General features: G+C 41.4%; 1 protein-coding gene across 2 annotated transcripts in view; it reads right to left on the bottom strand.

The window, feature by feature from the left end:
* OSMR (oncostatin M receptor) overlaps positions 1 to 23,506 on the bottom strand; it is a 96,948-nt gene that overhangs the window by 7,972 nt on the left and 65,470 nt on the right. For both annotated transcript variants that reach the window (XM_011966146.1, XM_011966154.1), the window contains exons 10-15: positions 10,132 to 10,208; positions 8,686 to 8,908; positions 5,950 to 6,120; positions 4,465 to 4,569; positions 3,111 to 3,284; positions 2,339 to 2,506 (exon numbers count right to left, since the gene is read on the bottom strand). In XM_011966146.1, the coding sequence (XP_011821536.1) occupies positions 2,339 to 2,506; positions 3,111 to 3,284; positions 4,465 to 4,569; positions 5,950 to 6,120; positions 8,686 to 8,908; positions 10,132 to 10,208 (918 nt within the window). The remainder of the gene's footprint in view (positions 1 to 2,338; positions 2,507 to 3,110; positions 3,285 to 4,464; positions 4,570 to 5,949; positions 6,121 to 8,685; positions 8,909 to 10,131; positions 10,209 to 23,506) is intronic.

Genomic DNA, 23,506 nt, shown 5'->3' with positions numbered 1-23,506 from the left:
GAAAATGTCTCTAGGCCATGTCAGAGGTCTTCACGGCCACCCCTCCCATCACAGGCAAAGAAGCCTAGCAGGGAAAAATGGTTTCCTGGGCTAGGCTCAGGGACCCCTGCTCTGTGCAGCCTCACGACATGGTACCCTACATCCCAGCTAATTCGGCTCTAGCTGTGACTAAAAGAGGTCATTGCTTCAGAGGGTGCAAGCATCAAGCCTTGGCAGCTTCCATGTGATGTTAAGTCTGTGGGTGCACAGAAGTCAAGAATTGAGGTTTGGGAACCTCCACCTAGATTTCAGAGGACATAAGGAAATGCCTGCATGTCCAAGCAGAAGTTTGCTGCAGGGGCAGAGCCCTCATGGAGAACCTCTGCTAGGGCAGTGTGGAAGGGAAATACGGGGCTGGAGCCCCCGCAGAGAGTCTGCACTGGGGCACTGCCTAGTGGAGCTGTGAGAAGAGGACCACCATCCTCCAGACCCCAGAATGGTAGATCCACCAACAGCTTGCACCATGTGCCTAGAAAAGCCAAGAAACTCAATGCCAGCCCATGAAAGCAGCCAGAAGGAGTCTGTACCCTGCAAAGCCACAGGGGTGGAACTGCCCAAGACCACAGGAGCCTATCTCTTGCATCAGCATGACCTGAATGTGAGACATGGAGTCAAAGGAGATCATTTTGGAACTTTAAGGTTTAATGACTGCCCTATTGGAATTCGAACTTGCATGGGACCTGCAGTTCCTTTGTTTTGGCCAATTTCTCCCATTTAGAATGGGTGTATGTACCCAATGCATGTACTCCCATTGTACATCTAGGAAACAACTAACTTGCTTTTAATTTTACAGGCTCATAGGTGGAAGGGACTTGCCTTGTCTCAGATTAGACTTTCGACTTGGTCTTTTGGGTTAATGCTGGAATGAGCTAAGAACTTGGGGGACTGTTGGAAAGGCATAATTGCGTTTTGAAATACGAGGGCATGAGATTTGGAAGGGGCCAGGAGTGGAATGATATGGTTTGGCAGTGTCCCCACCAAAATCTCATCTTATATTTTAGCTCCTATAATCCCCATGTGTCCTGGGACGGATCCGGTGGGATGTAATTGAATCATGGGGGCGGTTACCCCCATGCTGTTCTCATGATAGTGAGTGAGTTCTCACAAGATGTGATGGTTTTATAAGTGGCTTTTCTCCTTTGCTCGGCACTTCTCTCTTCTTCTGCCATGTTAAGAAGGACGTGTTTGCTTTCCCTTCTGCCATGATTGTAAATTTCCTGAGGCCTTCCCAGCCATGTGGAACTGTGAGTCAATTAAACCTCTTTCCTTTATAAATTACCCACTCTCAGGCAGTTCTTTATAGTAGTGTGAGAACGGACTAATACACTGCCACTGAAGCCACGTGTATCTGAATCACCAGTCAGGGCACTCCAGGGTCAGCAGTCCAACAGGACGTGCCCATCTCTACAGCTGCAGCTTCGGTGAGGGCACCCTGCACTAAGGAAAGTTGGTAACTTCAGGCAAGCCTTTTGAATCTATTTGCATTACATGGGTGCCTTCCAGGACCTTCTATGATCCCCTCATTGAAGATACTCTTTTCTCCTCTTTCTTCCATCAGCATCTATTTTCTCTCACCACATTCCTGTTTATTGGTTGTCAGGGTTTGCCATGAGAATAAATTTTTCCATCAACCAGTTCTTACTGTTTTTCTCCCTTCCCTCTTACTTCTACATCTTTCAAGCCAAATGTATTTTTGAAAAGATCCCTCTCTCTCCACCTCACCATTTCCCATCCAAATATGCAAACAGGGAGTTTTTGAGCAAGTATTCCACGCCCCTGCCCAATTCCCACACCACTGTACCCATTTCTAATTGCCCCTGGAGGCCCTAGCAGAGTCAAGAAGCAATTTGTTTGCTGCTGAGGGAAACAATCCAGAGGAAAGCTAGCTGCAGAGAACAATTCTGCTGAGAAAACCAGCACCACTCTTCTCTAGACAGAAGCCTTGTGGCTCTTCTGATGTCAACACTAAAATATGCTATCTGTGATTTTCAAACTACATACAGGATTGTGAGACTTGAGTTCCAGAGAATTGTCTCAAGGGCCACTGAGGGAGGCAGAGGGAAGATTTTAGGCCTTCATCAGACAGATTACCTCCATTTGTATCTATTTTATATAGTGAGAGTCTGTGCAACTCTTTTTTTGTGACACAAAGGGTTTCATCGAGAGAAAGAGGGAGGTGTGATGGAGAGAAGAAAGGTTTGAAAATTCCTGATCTAGACAAAGCCTAAGTCAACACTTCTGTAATTTGTTAGCTTCCCAGAAACTCCTAAGGGAAGACCTTTGATTTGGGAAAACTCACAGTGTTCATCCGGAGTCGTGACCTTCGTGAACGTAGCATTGGGGCCCTCGCCAGCACTAGTGAATGGAGTGACGAAAAACTCATAGAAGGATTCTGGCTTTAGGTTGTCCACAATCAATGCCTTTTCTTCTGGGTTGTCAATTGTGTATTTGCAACATTCTGAACCATCTGTGATTTTTAAATTTTTTTTTTTTTAAGGAAAAAAATATTGTATTAAAAGTGTGGCAAACATCTTGTGAGAGAGTTGGACACTAATACTCTTGTTAACTCAGCACCATCAATATGTTTAAACCAAACAAAAATCAAATCATAATTTCATCACCATAGGCACACCAGGTAAAATGTTCAGGAGATGGCACAAAAAGCAGAAAATCCACTGAACAAGGGGTACTAGTGATCCAGCCAAAGCATACAAATCTGCAAGAAACAGTAAGAGTTTGCAAGGGGCTTAAAAATAAATTGGAACAATGCTCAATAAAGTGAAAAAAAAGAGGAAAGTTTCATAAAGAGCAGGTTTTCTTAAGGAGCTGGTGGTGCTTCAGATGCTTCTAAAAATACCAGGTCATATTGTTTTTTAAGTAAGTTAAAATGCTGCCCCACCCCCATCATCTTGCTCACCCTACTAATTTGCTTAAGAACACCTTTACCGTATAAAGTCATGCAAGAAGGGAATTCAGCCTGGCCACAGTCTAAGATGGCAGCCATTATTTTCAATGATTTCAAATAATGAGATCTTGAAAGAATAAATAAACAAATCAAAAATAGATGTCACCTGAAAGAACTGCCTTTTGAAATCGTGGGTGGCACTGCCTCGCCTTGGATTTCAGATAGACATGGTACCCTTGTATAAAACCAGGTTGAGATTCAGTAGAGTAATCTTTCCAACTCAGAGTGAAGGAGTGGGATGTCAACATATCTACCAGCACGTGAGGGTTGTCTGAAGGAGCTAGGAAAAGAAGTTGGGATAAGAGAAAAGTCATGATTTGGAAACAGTCTCAGAATATTCATGTCAACTAATAGAAGAACCGTAGCCAGCTCCAGAGGTTGTAAGAGCTTATGCCGAGTTAAGGAGTTTTATCTGTTTCTCTAGAGGATTTGTGCCTTGACATAGTTTATGCGAGCTGTGAAGGAGTTGAGCAATCTTGTTCAAGTCTTGCTTTTCACAGATGAAGAATGGACACGCAGAGACTAAATAATTTGCACAAGCTCACATAGCCCCCCACCCCCCAAAAAAGAAAGAAACTAAAGTCTAAAAAAAAAAAAGAGACTTAATTCTGTTCTTAAATTCGAAACGGTGTTTGAAAAAAGACTCAACCACAGAACCTACTAAAGTGAGGAAGAAGGGAGGAAGTGAAAGTGGAAGGATTATGTTCAAAGAGGCAAGTGGGGCGATTTGATGAACTAGATCTAGTTCCCAGGTTGTGGCAGTGCCCAGTTATCCAAGTGTCACTGAAAAAACAATCCAAGAATGTTTACTTTGAAGGCTTTGCTGAGGCTGTTTTCCCACACACGCTTATGCACAGTTGGACTGTGCACACGAAGTCACACACCTCCTGCCCACTCTGAGCCAACTGTAAACTGTGGATCCACTCCTGCTAAAGGAAGAACCCCTGAGAACTGGTCTGATTTGTGTGAACAATTAAGCACCCACCTGAAGAAGGAGAATAAGCAACCCCATGGGAGGATCAAAAATCCCCTCCACTGCTAGTGGGACAGTGGTGACATTTCTAGGGGGTGATTTCACAACATGTATGTAAAGTCTTAAAAATTATGAAAGAAATGAAAAACATATTTTAAAAGTTGAAACCCTTTGATTCCAGCATCCTATCTTTAAGACATCATTTACAAACCATTGTTATGGATTTGGACAAAGATTAGCTAAAACAATGATTATTCACATAGGGTGTAAGAGACTGAACAAAGGAAGAAAGAGAGACTTAGCAATGAGAATGAAAATGTTTTATGTTTGTATGATTAAAAAATAATTTTAAAAACCCAATAGCCAGAATAAATGGGATATCAAAAAGCGGGTATGATGCCGACATCTTCCTAAACCCAAAGCTAGGAATCTATGAATTGTTCTGAACAAGTCTGCACATGGGGCACATGAAATGCTTTAAACTTACCAAGTTCCTGAGAGTATCCTGTTTTTTTCTCTAATAAACAAGCAATCCTTTTTGTAGATAACCCATAGATTCTGAAGTCATATCGAACTCCTGGCCTAAAAGCATCTAGGGAAGAAAAGTCAACAGATTTTTAATAACAGAATGACATTTCCTAATTCTGAAAAGAAAAATGATGAAAAGGCGTGGCACGGTGGCTCACACCTGTAATCCCAGCACTTTGAGAGGCTGAGGTAGGCATATCACTTGAGGCCAGGAGTTGGAGACCAGCCTGGCCAACATGGTGAAACCCTATCTCTACTAAAAACAGAAAAATTATTAGCCAGATGTAATGGCGGGCACCTGTAATCCCAGCTACTGGGGAGGCTGAGGCAGGAGAATCGCTTGAACTCAAGAGGCAGAGGTTGCAGTGAGCTGATATCAAGCCACTGCACTCCAGCCGGGGTAACAGAGCGACAGTCTGTCTTCCAACCCTTCCCCCTCCCCCCTACAAAAGAATGAAAAACAAACTTGTGTTCCCCTAATAATTGCCTTTCAGGAATTTTGCATTTTATCCCCACCATATTCCCTCCTTCCATGAAGCCTTGGAGTCCTCCATGCTGCAAACACCTGGCCCCACTGTCTTGTCTCCAGCAAAGCCTGCAGGGATTAGCCTCTGCAGTGTTCTTTGAAGCAAGAGCTCTCAAACATGCCTGTGTATCCATGTGCACACAACTGGGTGCAGAATCAGACCAGACACAGAAAACCATTCAAGCCCTTCTTTGACTCCAAATCCCCCTCTGGTTACTTGTCTTCCCTCTTCCCATTAAAGCCAATAGTCTTGAAAGCTTTGCTTCCACTTCCTCATTTCCCCATTACACTTATACCTCTGCAATCTCCTTCCAGAGCCCACCACACCACTGAAATTGGTGAAGCCTTGATCATCCTCTGAACAGGGACATTTCCCACACCCTTCCATGAGCCCAGCAGATGGCGCCACCCACCCCTCCAGCTCAAGCCACACAAATGGGCACTCTTGTGTCTGCTAAACTAGCAAATCTTCACATTACAAATCCAATGTGGGAGGTAAGAGAACAACTTCTACATGTTCTATTGAAACTGAAGGTTGATGATCGATTCTCATCAACTATATGTCCTAAACATCTTCCAAATCCATGCAATTCTCTGCTTTTGTAAAAGCTCTCTGGACAACTGTTACAACGTCCCTCTGCCATTCGAGACTATGCACTAATTTAGAGAAACAAGTTTATGAAAATCATGAAAATCAATTCCCATCTCATGTGCAGATATTCTCTGCAAAAGGAGATTTAAAGGTTGAGTTTTAGAACATATTCTTGTAACATCTGAACTCCTAACACCCATGCTGGATTTGTCGTTTCAAAATTATTAGCTGAGCACAGTCAAAGTCTGTGAAGTAGTCCAGAAATCCCACTTGAACTTGCTTGAAGGTGAATATAGCAATGCGATGATATGGAAGGTTCTTCTTACCTGTGCTAATGACTGTGCTTGTGGTATTGGGACCTACATTCTTCCACTGGAGCACATCCTGGGGATGGTCACACCAGTCCACAACATAGCCTATAACATCTCCAGGCTGGGGTTTCCAAGACAGAGAGAATCCACCCTCTGTGCCTGCAATTCTTTCTTCCTCAACCTCTTCTGTATATAAACAAATAGAGCAATGCTCCAGACTTAATTAACTGTAAATTGTTTTAAGTATGTAAGGTAGAAAGTGGATACATACATGCACGGTATCTAGTAGGTAACAGACCTCCACTTCAATAGTTACAGGTGCTTGGGTGGGGGATGTTTTCATGGGTGAGTTCCTGCCTCTTACTTCCCGGCAAACATTCACACCTGCCCTTCAGATGCCCATCATGTTGGCCTTCTGAAGTCCAACCAGACTTCAGCACCTAGGACAGGGGCCAGCAAACTACCACCAGGATGATTCCAGCCTCTGAGGGTTGTTTTCATATGACCCTTGAGCTAAGAATGGTTCTAAGACATTTTAAGAGTTGTAAAAACACAAATAAACCAAAAAAGAAGGCATATAATAAAATATGTAATGGAGACTATATGACCTGCAAAAATGTTTGCCATCTGCCCCTTTACCACAAAATTTGTTGATCCTTGATCTAGAATCTGGTATTGGGTACTGGATCTGCTTCAAAAATTACCTGTTGAATGAATAACTAATGCAGGTTAATTCTCCCACAGTAATATCAGTTGCTCCTAAACTAAATACTGCTTCTGAGATGTGTTACGGGTAGGAATTGAGTAGAAGACAAAAAAGAAGAAAATATTCAGGTATATAAAAAGTTGGGTTATATAAGGATATACACACAGTTTATGACTAATGCTGCCATCTCAATAGATTTTATATGTTAAAGCAGGTTTCCTGATGTCTGACAATTGGAAAAAGGGTAACATGGCCTCAGGGGACTACCAGTTCTACTGAGTTCCAACAGGGATATACCTTATCCTTGAGGCATGAGAATTTCTCCTCTTTCTACAGACTTACACTAAGAACTGGTTTATTGTTTGTCTGTAATTCACATTTAGCTGGGCCTCCTGTATTTTATCTGGCAATCCTAATTACAACTGAATAGTGGTGCGAAAACCACTGATTCACTTTTATAGGGCATCAAAATATCATCCAGCTGGGGGCACCCAAAGGAATGTGTAGCTCTAGGTATAAGGTAAAAGCCCATGAGGGCTTTACAGATCCCATCCACATGACTTCCCTGCTTTCCTCCATCAAGCAGGCAAATGCCCCACACATATTAACGCTTGACATTTTTCACTTGACTTATTAATACTTAGTAAAATTTAACTCCAAACCCAGGGTTGAAACTCTTAGAAAGCTGCTTCTTTAAATTGAAAATACATTTTGAGAGATAGAGGCAGATCAAAGAGTAGGGGAATCTTTTTGTCAGTCATTCGCACCCTAGTATGAATTAGCTTAACCTTATTGATTTTCTCATAGTACATGAGTGACTTTATACATGCTGGTGATGTAGAAACAAGGAGCACTTAAAGATAGCTAGCTGGAGCCTCACACCAGAAGGTCTAGGCATCTGAAGGCAGGGCATGGGGATGAAGGGTATGGTAGGAGACCCCAAAATATATAATTGCTCTCAGCAGTGTTGCTTTGAACTTGTCTCTGCCTTCCTCAGGAGAGGCCAGTACCAGCTCCCCAAGGCTGAATGAAATGCCCCCTTTTCCTGTTCGGATCCTAATGAAGTCAGAATATAACTTCTTTCTCTAATATAGTTCTTCAGAAAACAGAGGTTACACTAAACAACTCCTAAACCAACTCCTAGAGTTTTTCTTCTATGGCACAATATAATTTATTTTCCTCATGTGATACATACTGGATAGTTCTTTTGAAAACATAAAAATAAAACAACAACATCCTCTAATCCAACTCACTTAACCCAAATTTAAGCTGCACTTGAATAAATAAATATCATAGAACCTACCATAACATCATAAGCAGGGTCTGGAAATTTTAATAGCAGGAACCGAAGGGTGATATTATTACAAGGTTCATGAATGATCCTAGCGTGCCACTGCCCGACTGCATTATGTGTGCCCGTGTGTGTATCATCTCATAGTGTGTAACTGTGGGGTTGACTCTTTTTATGGCTCTCTAAGAAGGAAATTAATATCACTATTGATTTGGCATGTAGGGCAAGGGCATTCCACCTTGTTTGCTCTTTCATAGGCAAGAGATTAGCCAGTTATTATCTTTTATTCTACAAAGTTGGCAGAGCCCCTGGTGAAAGTTGATGCCAGTTCTGATGATCTCTGGAAATATTCATGGGCTCTTTCCAGGTGCAAAGACTGACAACACTTTTTACAAAATAGTAAATGCAATTCCTATTTCACAAGCCACAAAGATCATAAATAGTAACTCCAACTTTCAGTGGTAACTGTGGTTGGGGTTGCATTTACTTGAATAAAATTCAGATTATTTCCCAAGTATGTTGAAGAATCCCCTGGACAGAAATATCCTGAGCCATGGCTGAAGTCTCCCCACACTGAGGGGACTGTCCCACTGAAATATGTTGACACACCTGGCCCAAAAGTAAATGGCTATTTGGTGACTAGACATTTTGTCTTCCCAAGTTACTGTTTTCTCAATGTATCCATCACTACTTAATAACGTCATCAACATTTTCCTAGAGAATAAAAACAAAACAAAACGCAAAACAAACTCACTGTTTTCAGGGTCCGCAGAGATGACTATTATAGAAGCAGGAGAAGCGCCCACACTGTTGTTGGCTGTGACGCAGATTTGATAGGAACACTTGTCGAGGATTAGTTTTGTGCTGTTGGCTGGTGCCGGAATGGAACGGAGCTCTGACCTGGACGGTTTGTCTAGGTTTTCTACAACTACATTATAGAACAGGATCTTTCCATTGGCATGCAGTTTTGATAATGGCTGAAAAAAAAATATTGATAAACATTTTTAAATGGATTTTAATTGAAAGGAATTTGTACAACTCCTTTTTCATCTTTTCTGTCCCTCAACTCCTTTATATACGCACACCCACCAGAAAATTCAAACAGCTTAATAGAGAAAATAACTCTCTCAACCAAGTCTGAAATCAGACATTCAAATCTAACTGAAGGTGAGTAGAGAAGAGGATCATTTGGAGATAAAAGCCTCAAGAGCATTATGTGTCCCAAGAAGAGGGCTCAGATCAGAATCACAAGGAATAGACTCTTTCACCTGGTGGAAAAAAGAATGTGAGGGGTAGTCAAGGGCAGAAAAGCAATGAGAACAAACAGCACCACCCTGGGACCCTGCAGGAGGAGCCTGGGTACTGGTCTCATTCCACCTCCAGCTGTATTGTCCCCACGCAGCTGTACAGGGATGAGCTGCTCTCCATACCCAGAGTCCTCCTCCGGAAGGCTCAGTTTGCAGAGAAATTCTTGCTCACACAGTCTCAAGCCCACCTTCGGGGTCTGTTCCTCAGGCCTCCTCTCCCCTGGCATGTGTACCACCAGACCTGTGAGTGGGCTGGGAGTGGCTATCTGCTTGGGGTGTGGACAGAACCCAGACACGCAGACTGGCATGCCCACATGTCTGTGCACAGAGATTCTTGCAGAGTGTGCCAAACTAAAGGTGAAAAAAAAAAAAAGTGGGGTAGGTTGAGACCAGAGTCAACTCTCCCAGCATCACAATGTTTCGGTGTGAAATTGACGCATCACAGAGTTCAGAATACAAACCTGGCCTTCCAGGTTGTCATGAAGGTGTATTAGGCAAGAGAGAAGGATAAAATTTATTTTATATTACAATTTTTAAGCTTGATTTATAATATTAAAACATAAATAGTATGAATGTTTAAATATGTGTAACTTTTAACTATCATATGTCGTTGTTTACTGACATCTTTGCCCTGGGCCCTGCAAGAGTCAGGGCTGGCCTGAGTTGAAGTTGCGGAGAAGGTTCTACCAATCAGAACTGGCTGTCGGTTGCATGAGCTGTCAAAGGGGTGGAGTGGGATTCCTCTACTAGGTAAGAAATTCTATTGGATGAATGCGAAGATCCCTCCCAGTTGGGACACTGGACCAATCAACAGTTCTCCAGAGGAAGACACATTTGTTTCCACAAATGTGGCTTTTGGAAACAATCACGCTTTTGGAATCTGCACATCTTACCTTCCAGAATAAGGTCACAGTATGATTTCCTGGCTCTGAGTTCACACTTCTCCAGACATCAGGGGCCTCTGACGGAGCTGAAATTAACCAAAGAAAAGCCCTTGGGTCATAATATGTATGTAACGTAATACGCTCAACCTTTTTCTAGGTTGGTCAAGGACATGACAATTACCTGTCTAACCTGAGGCTTGCCTCTCCCCTTTTTGCTCTCTGTGACTTCTACCCACTGGTCCACAGCCACACTGCTCACTCCTCACTAGGTGCACATAGTACAGGGCTTTATGAAAAGGTCAGCTGCCTCTGAAAGCCTTTATAAACATCAAGCCATAGAACTACCAAAGAATTTTGGAATAATTCATCCATTAGACCAATTCCAGATGAGTTAGGTAAATTTCCCCTTTTCTGACTTTCTAGGCAGCAGACCTTTGCTACTTACTTGCCTCATTTGTGATGGACAGAGACACACTGATGGGGAGCCCGCTAGGGGCAGGAAGCGTTCTTTCTCACGTTCATGACACCCACGGCTGGTCCGCTCACTGGAATGCTGGTCTCCCTCCACTGGGAAGGCCTCATTCCACTCCTCCTCCCAGCACCCTGCCTGTGGCTGGGTCACCTGCTTGCTGTGGACACTTGAGGCACCTGCAGCACCCAGCATTTCTTCCATCGTGGCTCTCACCATGCTGTTTTAGAATAACGTGCTTCCTTGTCTCTCTGTCAATAAACCATAGGATCCCTGGGGCCAAGGGCTTTGAAACTCCAGCATCTGCCTCAGGGCCTGGCACTTTGTGAAACTTCTACAAACTGTTTGAATAAAAACCAAACTTCAAAGGAACTCAGAAAACAATCTGCTTCAATGTCCCAATCTTTTCTTGTCTCCATCCCTCACTCAGAAATCTTTGTAAACAGATTGACTGATTGATTTTGCATCTAAATCCGCATTTGCTCAATCAACTTATCATGAGGAAAGGTCTTTAAATCCAAGGCAACTCTGGGTACCTATGTATAAAACCATTTAGGGGATCTCTTTTACACATAATTATAGCTAATATTTACAGAGGGGCTACTAGATGCCAGCCAAGTTCCAAATGTTTCGCATATATTAACTCATTTAATCCTCATAACACTTCTATGGGGCAGGTATGATTATTTACCCCATTCTCCAGATAAGGAAACTAAGACCCAGAGAAGGTAAGTTAATTTCTTAAATCACTCAGGTGAAAGTAAAAGTGAAGCCAAGATTTGAACTCAAGGTAGTTAGGGTCTGGTCATTCCACTATTCACCTTTAGAAAATGGATGGTCAATTGAAGACTCAGCTTGCATGACAAGTTCAACAAAATTCTCTTTAAAAAAAAACTCAGCAATGGAAAAATGATGACATCAGTGCAATTGATTTTAAAATCTTAAAAAAGGAACACATTTTAATCATTGATTGATAAAAATATTATGAAAGTCCTATTAAGATGGATGAGTACATCTTTTAGTTTGTAAATTGTTTTGCTGGATTTATGTAATACTCTGTATTCCACACAGAATCAAATTTTCTACTGATACAATTTTGTCATGGTATGACATTCACAAGAATAGTACAACAAAAAGTAGTCAAAAGAGAATTTAAAACATTCACAAGCCACAAGAAATATCAGGCTTTAACTGCTGAAGATATAGATGACCCAATGATAGCACATCCATGGAGACAAACAAGAAAGGGACTCACAGGTATTGATGTCATTCTGCAACTGAGCCCTAACAGCATATATCATTTTTAAATCCAGACTTAAAAAACATCTTCATCTCTCTACTCAATCACATTTTGTGAATGTGCTGCTTCAGCTTTCTGAATTTGAAAATACAACTATAGCATGTCTCCTATGACTTTTATTTTTAATGTTTACTTTGAAACTTCCCTTTAATTCTTAAAGATAGCTTGAATATTTTAGCATAGCCCCTAATAAAAATAATTAAATTAAATTCAAGTATCTAATTAAGAGAGTTAATAGCAATGGCTACAAACCTAAAAAACTCTTGTGATAACAAAAATCAATGTAAATATAAGATGTGGTACAGAGTTGTTAGTTTAAAATCTAATGGTTTAATAGTCCAGATTCCATTTTAGAGTAATGATATAAAATCCAAATTACTTATTAGTAGGCTCCTTAACTTTATATGGATTATTTTTCTTCCAACTCTTCCAACTTTTCTTCCAACTCTCAGTTTGCCAAATCACAAATTTGATTTTAATCAGAGAAAAACATCCTTTTTGGAAGGTGCAAATCAGTATTTACTAAATGTTTACCAGTCTACTATCATTGATAGGGTTTACTACATTTCAGTATATAGCCCAGTGCTGTCAAAGTTTTGAGAAATTGTGATTTCATTAAATTACAGTTTGGTTATCAAAACATAACATCAAAGTCCGTCACCTGAGTGCTACTTTAACTTTCAGACTTCTTTGTGCATGCTATTATGTTCTTGAAGGTAATTTAGCATATTTCCATATAACTCATTCATGTGAAACCATAGTCAATACTTCATTATTCAGTAGTTAATAATCAAACTTCAGTGAATCATATCCCTCCCTATTACATTTTATTTTCCTTTGAAATACTTTTTAAAAACTTCCTAGAAACTTTTTATAATTTAAAGTTTTATTTTAGAGTCAGGGAGTACATGTGCATGTTTGTTACATGGATATATTGTGCAATGCTGAGGTTTGGAATACGAATGATCCCATCACCCAAACAGTGGGCATAGACCCCAACAGTTACTTTTTCAACCCTTGCCCCCTCCCTTCCTTCCCAGTCCCCAGTGTCTATTGTTTCTATCTTTATTTTCATGAATACCCAATATTTAGTTCCCACTTAAAAGTGAGAACATGCAGTATTTCGTTTTCTGTTCCTGCATTAATTCACTTAGGATAATGGCCTCCAGCTACATCCATGTTGCTGGGAGGAACATTATTTCATTATTTTTTATGGCTGTGTAGTATTCCATGGTGTATATGTACCATATTTTCTTTATCCAATCCACCATTGATGGGCACCTAGGTAGATGTCATGTCTTTGCTATGGTGAATAGTGCTGTGATGAACATATATGTGTTGGTAGAATGATTTATTTTCTTTTGGATATATACCCAGTAATGGGATTTTTGGGTGGAACAGTAGCTCTGTTTTGAGAAATCTCCAAACTGCTTTTTACGAAGGTTGAACTAATTTATATTCCCACCAACAGTGTATAAGTGTTCCCTTTTCCCTGCGGCTTCCCCAGCATCTGTTGCTTTTTGACTTTTTAATAATAGCCATTTTGACTGGTGTCCTCATTAGAAAAGGCAATAGGTGCACAGAGAAGCTCAAGAGAATACCTGTGAGCACAGACATAGAAGATGACCATCTATCAGCCAAAGAAAGTGGCCTCTGAGAAACAACTTCAGCCAACAACTTGATGTCAGATTTCTAACCTCCATAATTATGAGACACTACATTTCTCTTGTTAAAGTTCTTCTCTCTGTGGTACTGTGTTATTAAAGCCCTAGAAAACTGTTACAACCTATTAATACACATGGAATATATTCCCTGCAGCATGGTTGAAATGAAAACAGAGTTTTATTATGTCAGGCTCCACTTGCATTTGAGAGCTGAAGCACTGTGAAAAGTGGCCTCCCTTAAGAAATATTATGAAGACACGTGAAGAAGGCTCCTGCCCTGATGGGGCTACAGGGATGAGTTCTGTGAGATGACACATTGCAAGCAAATGCATACAGTAGCTTAAGCTTCCCCTTTTTTGTGTATCACCTCCTTTTGTGTAAAAACTTTCTTGTAAGAACATTGGCTATTAATACTTACAGAAGGTCTAGCAGGACAGTGGTGCTGACTGCTACAGAAGCTACCTGGGGTTGTTAAAGAATAAAAACAGTAACAACGTGCAAAGATTTTTAAAAATAGCCTTTCTGATTGGTGTAAGATGTTGTCTCATTGTGATTTTAATTTGCCTTTTTCTGATGATTGGTGATGTTGAGCATTTTTTCTTTTTTTTTTCCTTTTTTTTTTTTTTTTGGCTGCTCGTATGTCTTCAGAACTCTCCGTTCATGTCTTTTCTCCACTTTTTTTTTATTTTTAGATAGGGTCTGGCTCTGTCACCCAGGCTGGAGTGCAGTGGCGCGATCTCCGCTCACTGCAAGCACCGCCTCCCAGGTTCACGCCATTTTCCTGCCTCAACCTCCCAAGTAGCTGGGACTACAGGCGCCCGCCACCACGGCCAGCTAATTTTTTGTAGAGACGGGGTTTCTCCGTGTTAGGCAGGATGGTCTCGATCTCCTGACCTCGTGATCCACCCACCTCAGTCTCCTGAAGTGCTGGGGACCGCACCCAGCCCTTATGCCCTCTTTTTAATGGGGTTGTTTGCTTTTTGCTTGTTGAATTAAGTTCCTTATAGATTCTAGAAATTAGATGTTTGGGCCAGGCGCGGTGCCTCAAGCCTGTAATCCCAGCACTTTGGGAGGCCGAGACGGGCAGATCACTACGTCAGGAGATGGAGACCATCCTGGCTAACACGGTGAAACCCCATCTCTACTAAAAAATAAAAAAAAAAAAAAAAAAAAAACTAGCCGGGCGCAGTGGCGGGCGCCTGTAGTCCCAGTTACTGGGGAGGCTGAGCCAGGAGAATGGCGTAAACCCAGGAGGCGGAGCTTGCAGTGAGCTGAGATCCGGCCACTGCACTCCAGCCTGGGCAACAGAGCGAGACTCCCTCTCAAAAAAATAAAAATAAAAAGAAATTAGATGTTTGTTAGATGCATAGTTTACAAATAATTTCTCACATTCTGTAGGTTATTGCTTACTCTTTTGATAGCTTCTTTTGTGGTTCAGTAGCTCTTTAGTTTAATTAAGTCCCACATGTCAATTTTTGTTTTTGTTGCAATTTCTTTTGAAGACTTAGTCATAAATTATTTCCCAAGGCCAATGTCCAGAATGGTGTTTCCTAGGTTTTCTTCTAGGATTCCTATAGTTTGAGGTCTGACATTTAAATCTGCATTCATCTCAAGTTAATTTTTTGTACATAGTGAAAGGCAGAGGTCTAGTTTCATTCTTCTATATATAGCTAGCCAGCTATCCCAGCATCATCTATTGAATTAGGAGTCCTTTCCCCATTGATTATTTTTGTTGACTTTGTAGATCAGATGGCTGTAGGTGTGTAGTTTTGTTTCTGGGTTCTCTATTCTGCTGGATTGGTCTATGTGACTGTTTTTGTACCGGTACCATGATGTTTTGGTTACTGTAATCTTGTAGTATAGTTTGAAGTTGGGTACTGTGCTGCCTATTGCTTTGTCCTTTTTGCTTAGAAATGCTTTGGCTATACAGGCTCTTTTTTGTTTCCATATCAAGTTTTTGAATAGTTTTTTTCTATTTCTGTGAAAAATAACATTGATAGTTTCATAGAAATAGCATTGAATCAGTAGATTTCTTTGGGGAGTCTGGTCATTTTAATGATATTGATTCTTCCAATCTGTGAGCATGGAATATTTTTCTATTTCTTTGTGTCATCTATGATTTCTTTCAGCAGTGTTTTCTAGTTCTCCTTGTAAAGATCCTTCACCTCCTTGGTTAAATGTATTACTAGGTGTTTTTGTGTATGTGAGTATTAGAAGTGGGATTGCGTTCTTGACTTGGGTCTCAGCTTGAATCTTATTGGTGTATAGAAATACTACTGATTTTTATACATTGATCTTGTATCCTGAAACTTTGCTGAAGTTTTTTTTTTTTTCAATCAGATCTAGGAGCTTTTACGCAGAGACCAGGGGGTTTTCTAGGTATACAATCATATCACCTGCAAACAGAGATATTTTGACTTCTGACTTCCTCTTCTTCTATTTGGATGCCTTTTATTTCTTTCTCTTGCCTGATTGCTCTGGCTAGGACTTCCAGTATTATATTGAATAGGAGTGGTGAAAGTGGGCATCCTTGTCTTATTCCAGTTCTCAAAGGGAATGCTTCCAGCTTCTGCCCATTTAGTATGATGTTGGCTGTGGATTTGTCATAGATGGTTCTTATTTTGAGGTATGTTCCTTCAACATCTAGTTTGTTGGAGCTTTTAACATGAATGGATGTTGAATTTTATCGAAAGCTTTTTCTGCATATATTGAGATGATTGTGTGGCTTTTGTTTTTAGTTCGGTTTATGTGACGAATCACATTTAGTGATTTGTGTATGCTGACACAACCTCGAATTCCAGGGATAAAGCCTACTTGATTGAGGTGGATTAGCTTTTTGATGTGCTGCTGGATCTGGATTGCTAGTATTTTGTTGAGGATTTTTGCATCTGTGTTCATCAAGGATATTGACCTGAAGTTTTCTCTTTTTGTTGTGTCTCTACCAGGTTTTGGTGTCAGAATGATGCTGGCCTCATAGAATGAGTTAGGGAGGAGTCCCCCCTCCTCAGATTTTTTTGGAATGGTTTCTGTAGGAATGGTACCAGCTCTTTATACCTCTGATAGAATTCAGCTATGAATGCATGTGGTCCTGGGCTTTTTCTGGTTCCTAGGCTTTTTGTTACTGATTCAAATTCAGATCTCATTATTGGTCTGTCTAGGGATTCAATTTCTTCCTGGTTCAGTCTTGAGAGGCTGTATGTTTCCAGGCTGTATGTTTTCTAGTTTGTGTCCAAAAAGGTGTTCATAGTAATCTCTGAGAGTTTTTGTATTTCTATGGGGTCAAGTAGTAACGTCCTCTTTGATATTTCTGATTGTGTTTATTTGGATCTTCTCTCTTTATTCTTTATTAGTCTAGGTCGTGATCTATGAAACCTATTCTTAATAACTCCTGGATCATTGATCTTTTGTACAGTTTTTTGCATCTCAATTTCCTTCAGCTCAGCTCTAATTTTGGTTATTTCTTGTCTTCTGATAGATTTGGTGTTTGTTTGCTCTTGTTTCTCTAGTGCTTCAAGGTGTGATGTTGGATTGTTAATTTGAGATCTTTGTTGCCCAGGCTGGAGTGCAGTGATGCAATCTTGGCTCACTGCAACCTCCACCTCCTGGGTTCCAGCAATTCTCCTGCCTCAGCCTCCCAAGTGGCTGGGACTACAGGCACGTGCCACCACGTCTGGCTAATTTTTGTAGTTTTCAGTAGAGATGGGGTTTCACCATACTGGCCAAGCTGGTCTCAAACTCCTGACCGTGTGATCTGCCCGCCTTGGCCTCCCAAAGTGCTGGGATTACAGGCATGAGCCACTGCACCCAGCTGAAACTTTACTCTTAACATGGCTTTGCTGTGTCTCAGAGATCTTGGTATATTGTTGTCTTTCTTCTCATTAGTTTCAAAGAATTTCTTAATTTTTGCCTTAATTTCATTGTTTACCCAAAAGTCATTCAGGAGCAGGTTGTTTAATTTCCATGTAATCAGGTGGTTTTGAGTGATTTTCTTAGTACTCGTTTCTGTTTTTATTCTGCTGTTGCCTGAGAGTGTGTTTGGTATTATTTCAGGTTTTTTGAATTTGCTGAGGATTGTTTTATGTCTAATTGTGTGTTCAGTTTTAGAGTATATGCCATGTGCAGATGAGAATAATGTATATTTGTTTTGGGGTGCAGAGTTCTGTAAGCCCATTTGGTCAAGTGTCAAGTTGAGGTCCTTAATATCTTTGTTAGTTTTCTGCCTTGATAATCCATGTAATACTGTCAGCAAAATGTTGAAGTCTCCCACTATTATTATGTGGTTATCTAAGTCTCTTTGTAGATCTCTAAGAACTTACTTTATGAATCTGGGTGCTCCTGTGTTAGGTGCATATATACTTAGGATAGTTAAGTCTTCCTGTTGAATTGAACTCTTTACCATTATGTAATGCCCTTCTTTGCCTTTCTGATCATTATTGATATATTTGGATAGAAACTGGAATAGCAACCCTTGCTTTTTTCTGTTTTGTTTGGTTGGTACATTTTTCTGCATCCCTTTACTTTTTAGCCTATTGGTGTCACTGCATGTGATATACATCTCCTGTAGACAGCATACAGTTGGATCTTGCTTCTTTCTCCAACTTGCCACTCTGTGCCTTTTAATTGGGGCATGCAACCTGTGTACATTCAAGTTTAATACTGGTATGTGTGAATTTGATCCTGTCATTGTCTTGTTAGCTGGTTATTATGCAGATTTGATTGTGTGGTTGCTTTATACTGTCAATGGTCTATTACTTAAGTCTGTTTTTGTGGTGGTTGGTAATGAACTTCCTTTTTCATATTTAGCACTTCCTTAAGGATCTCTTCTAAGGCAGCTCTGATGGCAGTGAATTCCCTTAGCATTTGCTTGTCTGAAAAGGATCTTATTTCTCATTCACTTATGAAGCTTAGTTTGGCTAGGTATGAAATTCTTGGTTGGAATTTCTTTTAAGAATGCTCAATATAGGCCCCCAGTCTCTTGTGGCTTATAGCATTTCTGATGAAAGGTCCACTGTTAGCTTGATGGGGCTTCCCTTGTGGGTGACCTGCCCTGTCTCCCTAGCTGCCTTTAACATTTTTTCTTTCATTTCAACCTTGAAGAATCTGATGACTATGTCTTGGAGATAGGGTGTCTTTGGGATGGTCACCTTGTATAGTATCTCACAGGGGTTCTCTGCATTTCCTGAATTTGAATGTTGTCCTCCCCAGTGAGGCTGGGGAAATTTTTGTGAATAATATCCTCAAATATGTTTTCCAAGTTGCTTGCCTTCTCTCCCTCTCTTTCAAGAACACCAATGAGTGGTTGATTTGTTCTTTTTACATAATAATTTTTCTTTATTGTTTTTTCTTTATTTTTGTCTGACTGAATTTTATTGAAGAACTGGTCTTTGAGCTGAGACTCTTTCCTCAGCTTGCATTTGTATTATGAAATTCTTAAAATGAAGGATTCAGCTCTATCAGATCAGTTTGATTATTTCTTTAAATGGCCATTTTGTCTTTTATCTCCTGTATCACTTTGTTGTATTCCTTAGATTCCTTGGATTGGGTTTTGACTTTCTCTTGGATGTTGATGATCTTTGTTTCTACGCATATTCTGAATTCTAATTCTGTCATTTTGAACAGGTTAAGAACCATTGCTAGAATGCTAGTATGGTCTTTGGAGGTAAGAAGATACTCTGGCTTTTTGAGTTGCCAGAGTTCTTGCATTATTTCTTTCTCATCTGTGTGGGCTGATGCTCCTTTCATCTTTGAAGTTGCTGTCCTTTGGATGGGTTTTTGTTTTGTTTTATGTTTTATGTTCTTTGATGCCCTTGGGGGACATCTGATTTTGGTTCAAGGTGGGTTCAGTTGACTGGGTTCCCATGTGGAAGATTTTAAGGGGTCAAGGCTCAGCTTAGCACTCCTGGTCTGCATGCTCTAACTCTGCAGGACTGGTATCAGGCCCCCACCTTTGTTCTCTCGCCCCTCAAGGCTAGGAACCTGCTGCACTAGAGAGACTGAAGTATTCTCAGTCTGCTGGCCACAAAACTCTGGTGAGTGGTGCAGGCCAAAGCACTTCATCAGGGTAATGGCAGCAGGATCCATGCTCATCCACATGTGCCAGCAGCCAGGGAAGTGCAGTGGGTTGTACGTGCATCAGCTGGGGTAGGGTATCTCTGAGAGTAGGGCTGCAGGGTTCCTGCATGCAGTTGCCCTCGTGGTGGGATGCAGGCAGGGGCAGAAGTGCCAGTGACAGTGCTCGCACTGGTGCTGGCAGTCATGGGGGCAGGAGGCTACCAGTCTTTGTGCATGAGTCTGCACAGGCAGCAGTGGTACTGTAGGGGTGGGTAGAGTTCCCAGCATCCATGCATGCATTCACACCGACAGTTGTGCTGGCACTGGGAAGGCAGGGCTGTGGTTGTCTGTGTGCTGGTTTGCAGCAGCCACAGTGGCAGCACAGAGGTGGGGGCAGAGTTGCTGGTGTCTGTGTATGCATTTGTGCCAGTGATGGTGTTGGGGGCGGGGCGTGGGGCCGTGCACACATTCACACTGGTGGCAGTGTCAGCATGAGTGGGGGTGGGGTTGCTGGTGTCCATGCACTCTTTCACACCAGAAATGGCAGCACCAGGGGGAGGCAGGGCCACACGTTGCACTTATGCCAGCAGCAGCAGTGGGATATGTGCACACACGAGCCATTGGAGGAGAAGAGGCAAGGTCCACCCACACGTGTGCACTGGCAAAGTGGTGGTGGGGTGGCCATGGACAAATGCATGCTGGCAAGGTGGTGTTGGGGTGGCTGTGGTCAGGGGAGGCTGCAGGTGGGCTGATGCATGTCAGTAGGGGTTGCTCTGCTGGAGCTCTCCAATGGTCAAGTGCCATCAGCCAGCAAAGCAGCTATGATATGGTCCCCGAGGAAGCACCCTGGTTGGGCATCTGAGGCTGAAACTCCAGCTAGCGTGGCCAGGCTGGAGCCTCAGGAGAGGCCAGCAGACAGGGGACCACTCAGACTGGACTGGTCCCATCTCATGGGTAAGACCCTTCTCCTCTGTCTAGGTCTCATGGTCACCCTATGGCCAAAGTCTCCTAGAGGAGCACGGCAAGGCTTGGGGGATTTGTGTCCCTGGCCATGCTCGACTGCAGACATTTCTGCACCAAACCCTCTGGGCTCTGCGCAGGATGCAGCTCTATTCCTACTACCTCTCTAAGAAGCTCTTCCTGCCAGCCCAATTGTCTATGAGGGTTGTGGGGTTTCCTGCTGCCTGGATTCCAAACGTCCACAGCAGGGGCAGGCTGCCTGTTCAACCCCTTCCTCAGGAGTTCCTGGGGAGTCAAGAACGAGCATGGGTGCCTTGTAGCCCTGTGCAGGGTGTGCAGCTTCCTGACCCTTCAGCCCAGCATCTGCGTTCTCCCTGTGTCCACTCTTAATGTAGGGTTTTCTAGGTATGGAATCATATCGTCAGCAAAGAGAGACAGTTTGACTTCTTTTCCTTTTGGGATGTGTATCTCTTGCCCGATTCCTCTGGCTAGAACCTCCAACTTCTATTTCTTAAATATGATTTCTGCATACTAAAATGGTTTAAAAAAATTGGGCTGCTAAGTGTGAAAGTGTTAAATAGCAACTGTCATGAAATTAACAAAATTTAACAAAACTAAGGTGTTTCTAATATTAAAAAATAAATTTTCTATTTTTTTTAGTTTTTGGTTTGTGAGAGGACAAGTAATTTTTGATCTGATTCAGAACATGTCTTTGAAAGAAGAACTGTTTTGGAACATAACATAAAAATGTATCTCTCCATCTTATAAAAATTTAGTCTTTTTTGCCTAATAACTGACATTTAAGTTTTTTATTTTAGTTGCTGACTCAACACTTCATGCTTAAGTTAAAGGTGACCGTATGTTTTTAAATTTATTAAAGCAGATTTCAATTAGCTAAATAAGCCATTGGAGAAGCCAATATTAAATTTAAAACTTTATTGAAATACTCACGGACAATATCTAAGCTCAATGCAAAATCTTCAGCTGGCTTGTAAATTACTATTTATAACAAAAAAGTGCTACAATACAGTTAATAGCACTATATTTTACAAACAACATCGTTTGTACTATCATATCATTTAACTCAATGTCTGCTCACTATTATACTTACGCATGATTATAATACATATAAACATGGGAGTTTTCCAGCATTAAGCAAAGCGCGATCAGAAATAATAAAAAATTCCTATACGTTTACCTTCAGTAGATTCATATCATTTTCTTGTCATCATCAAAAGCAAAGTTAAGTGTTTTCAAGATGCTGGATTATTACTGTAATCTAAAAGAAACTCTATTCTTGTGCCATCTTCCCTTTTTACATAATTTTAGTTATGTTGGAATAAATTTAAAAAAAAAACAGAAAACGTAAAGCAAAATAATAAAAATTCTTTTCTAAAACACACTGAGGAAAATGCAACATTCCTCTCAGGAACAGGGCCTTCCAGAACAAAGATTATTGAGGACCCTGTACCCCTAGGAAAAACTACTGGAGTCTCAATGGGCTTGAGGATGGGCAGGCACCACCAGGGAAGTGGGGAGGCCTGCAGAACTTGACTAATGACCATCCTCATGTGTGGATTCTGATTAGCTGTGCCCACCACCCCCAAATTAGAGTTACTGCTTTAAAATGGTCCTCCCAGAATGAAACAGAAAAAGTTCTGCCAGCTGCCATACACAAATAAGAATAATAATAAAATACATATGTATAATCCTTCCTTTGGCAGTAAAAATAGCCAGGACTTGAATCAACAAGATCCGGAGGTTGTAATAACACCAAGAGAGAGAACACACAGAACTGAGCTCTGGGTAAGGGTGGAGCTCTGGTGTCAGGCTGCCTGGACATGAGTCGCAGCTCATCAGTGCCTGGCTGGGCCAGTCAAATTACTTAATCTTTCTGTGCACTGATATCCTCCGGCACAAAATGAGGATAATAAGATGCATGTCGTCAGGATGAAAAGAGAGGAGCACAGAGGGCCCTTCGAGCTATGTATGGCTCACAGTAAATGTTAACTCCTATGATTTTTTTTTTTTTTTTTTTGAGATGGAGTCTTGCTCTATCGCCTAGGCTGTAGTGCAGTGGCACGATCTCGGCTCACTGCAACCTCTGCCTCCCAGGTTCAAGCGATCTCCTGCCTCAGTCTCCTGAGTAGCTGGGATTAGAGGCACGTGCCACCACATCTCACTAATTTTTGTATTTTTAGTAGAGATGGGGTTCACCATGTTGGTCAGGCTGATCTTGAACTCCTGACTACGTACGTGATCTGCCCTCCTCGGCCTCCCAAAGTGCTGGGATTACAAGTGTGAGCCACCACACCCGGCCAACTCCTATGATTATTATGATGTCTGTACTGTCCAGTAACTTTGCAATCGGGAAAATCTCCTCAGTTATGGGTACAAGTCGCCTCATCTGTAAAATGGGCAACAGTTATCTTTTATGACATTGAGTTGGTGGGAGATGGAAGCAGGATTGGGCCACTGAATCTCCTGAGGCCCATTTGAGTTCTGAGACATAGTTATTTAGCAGAAAAATTTTGCAATCAACACTGAGGAAACCCTGCCACAGAGCATGCTGGAGAGGGCACACGGTGTGCCATCACTGGGACAAATGACTCATAAATAACCATTAAGGTTCCAAATGTCATTAAATTTCAAATGTGGCCTGAAGTTGTTTAGGATGAGACCAATGCTTTCCTTGTCATTAACACTTCCATTTGTTCCCAGTCCTGAATTAAAGGTGTATATTAATTTATATAGCTCCAGATCTACTGTGAAGGTTTAGAAATCATTTTGGAAAAATGAAAGGTAAGAGAGAAGATAGGCAGTATAAACAATACTATTGTCAACTGTCTGAGGTGGATGGCTTCCCACTCACTTCTCATTAGGCATCTAATCTAATTTTTTAAATGCTGCTCCACCTATGTTTAAATACTTTTTTCTTTG

Source organism: Mandrillus leucophaeus, unplaced genomic scaffold (assembly GCF_000951045.1).
Source record: "Mandrillus leucophaeus isolate KB7577 unplaced genomic scaffold, Mleu.le_1.0 Scaffold119, whole genome shotgun sequence".
In the NCBI taxonomy this organism is placed as follows: Eukaryota; Metazoa; Chordata; class Mammalia; order Primates; family Cercopithecidae; genus Mandrillus; species Mandrillus leucophaeus.
Note: the sequence above shows the minus strand (reverse complement) of the source record. Positions and strands in the feature narration are given on the sequence as shown.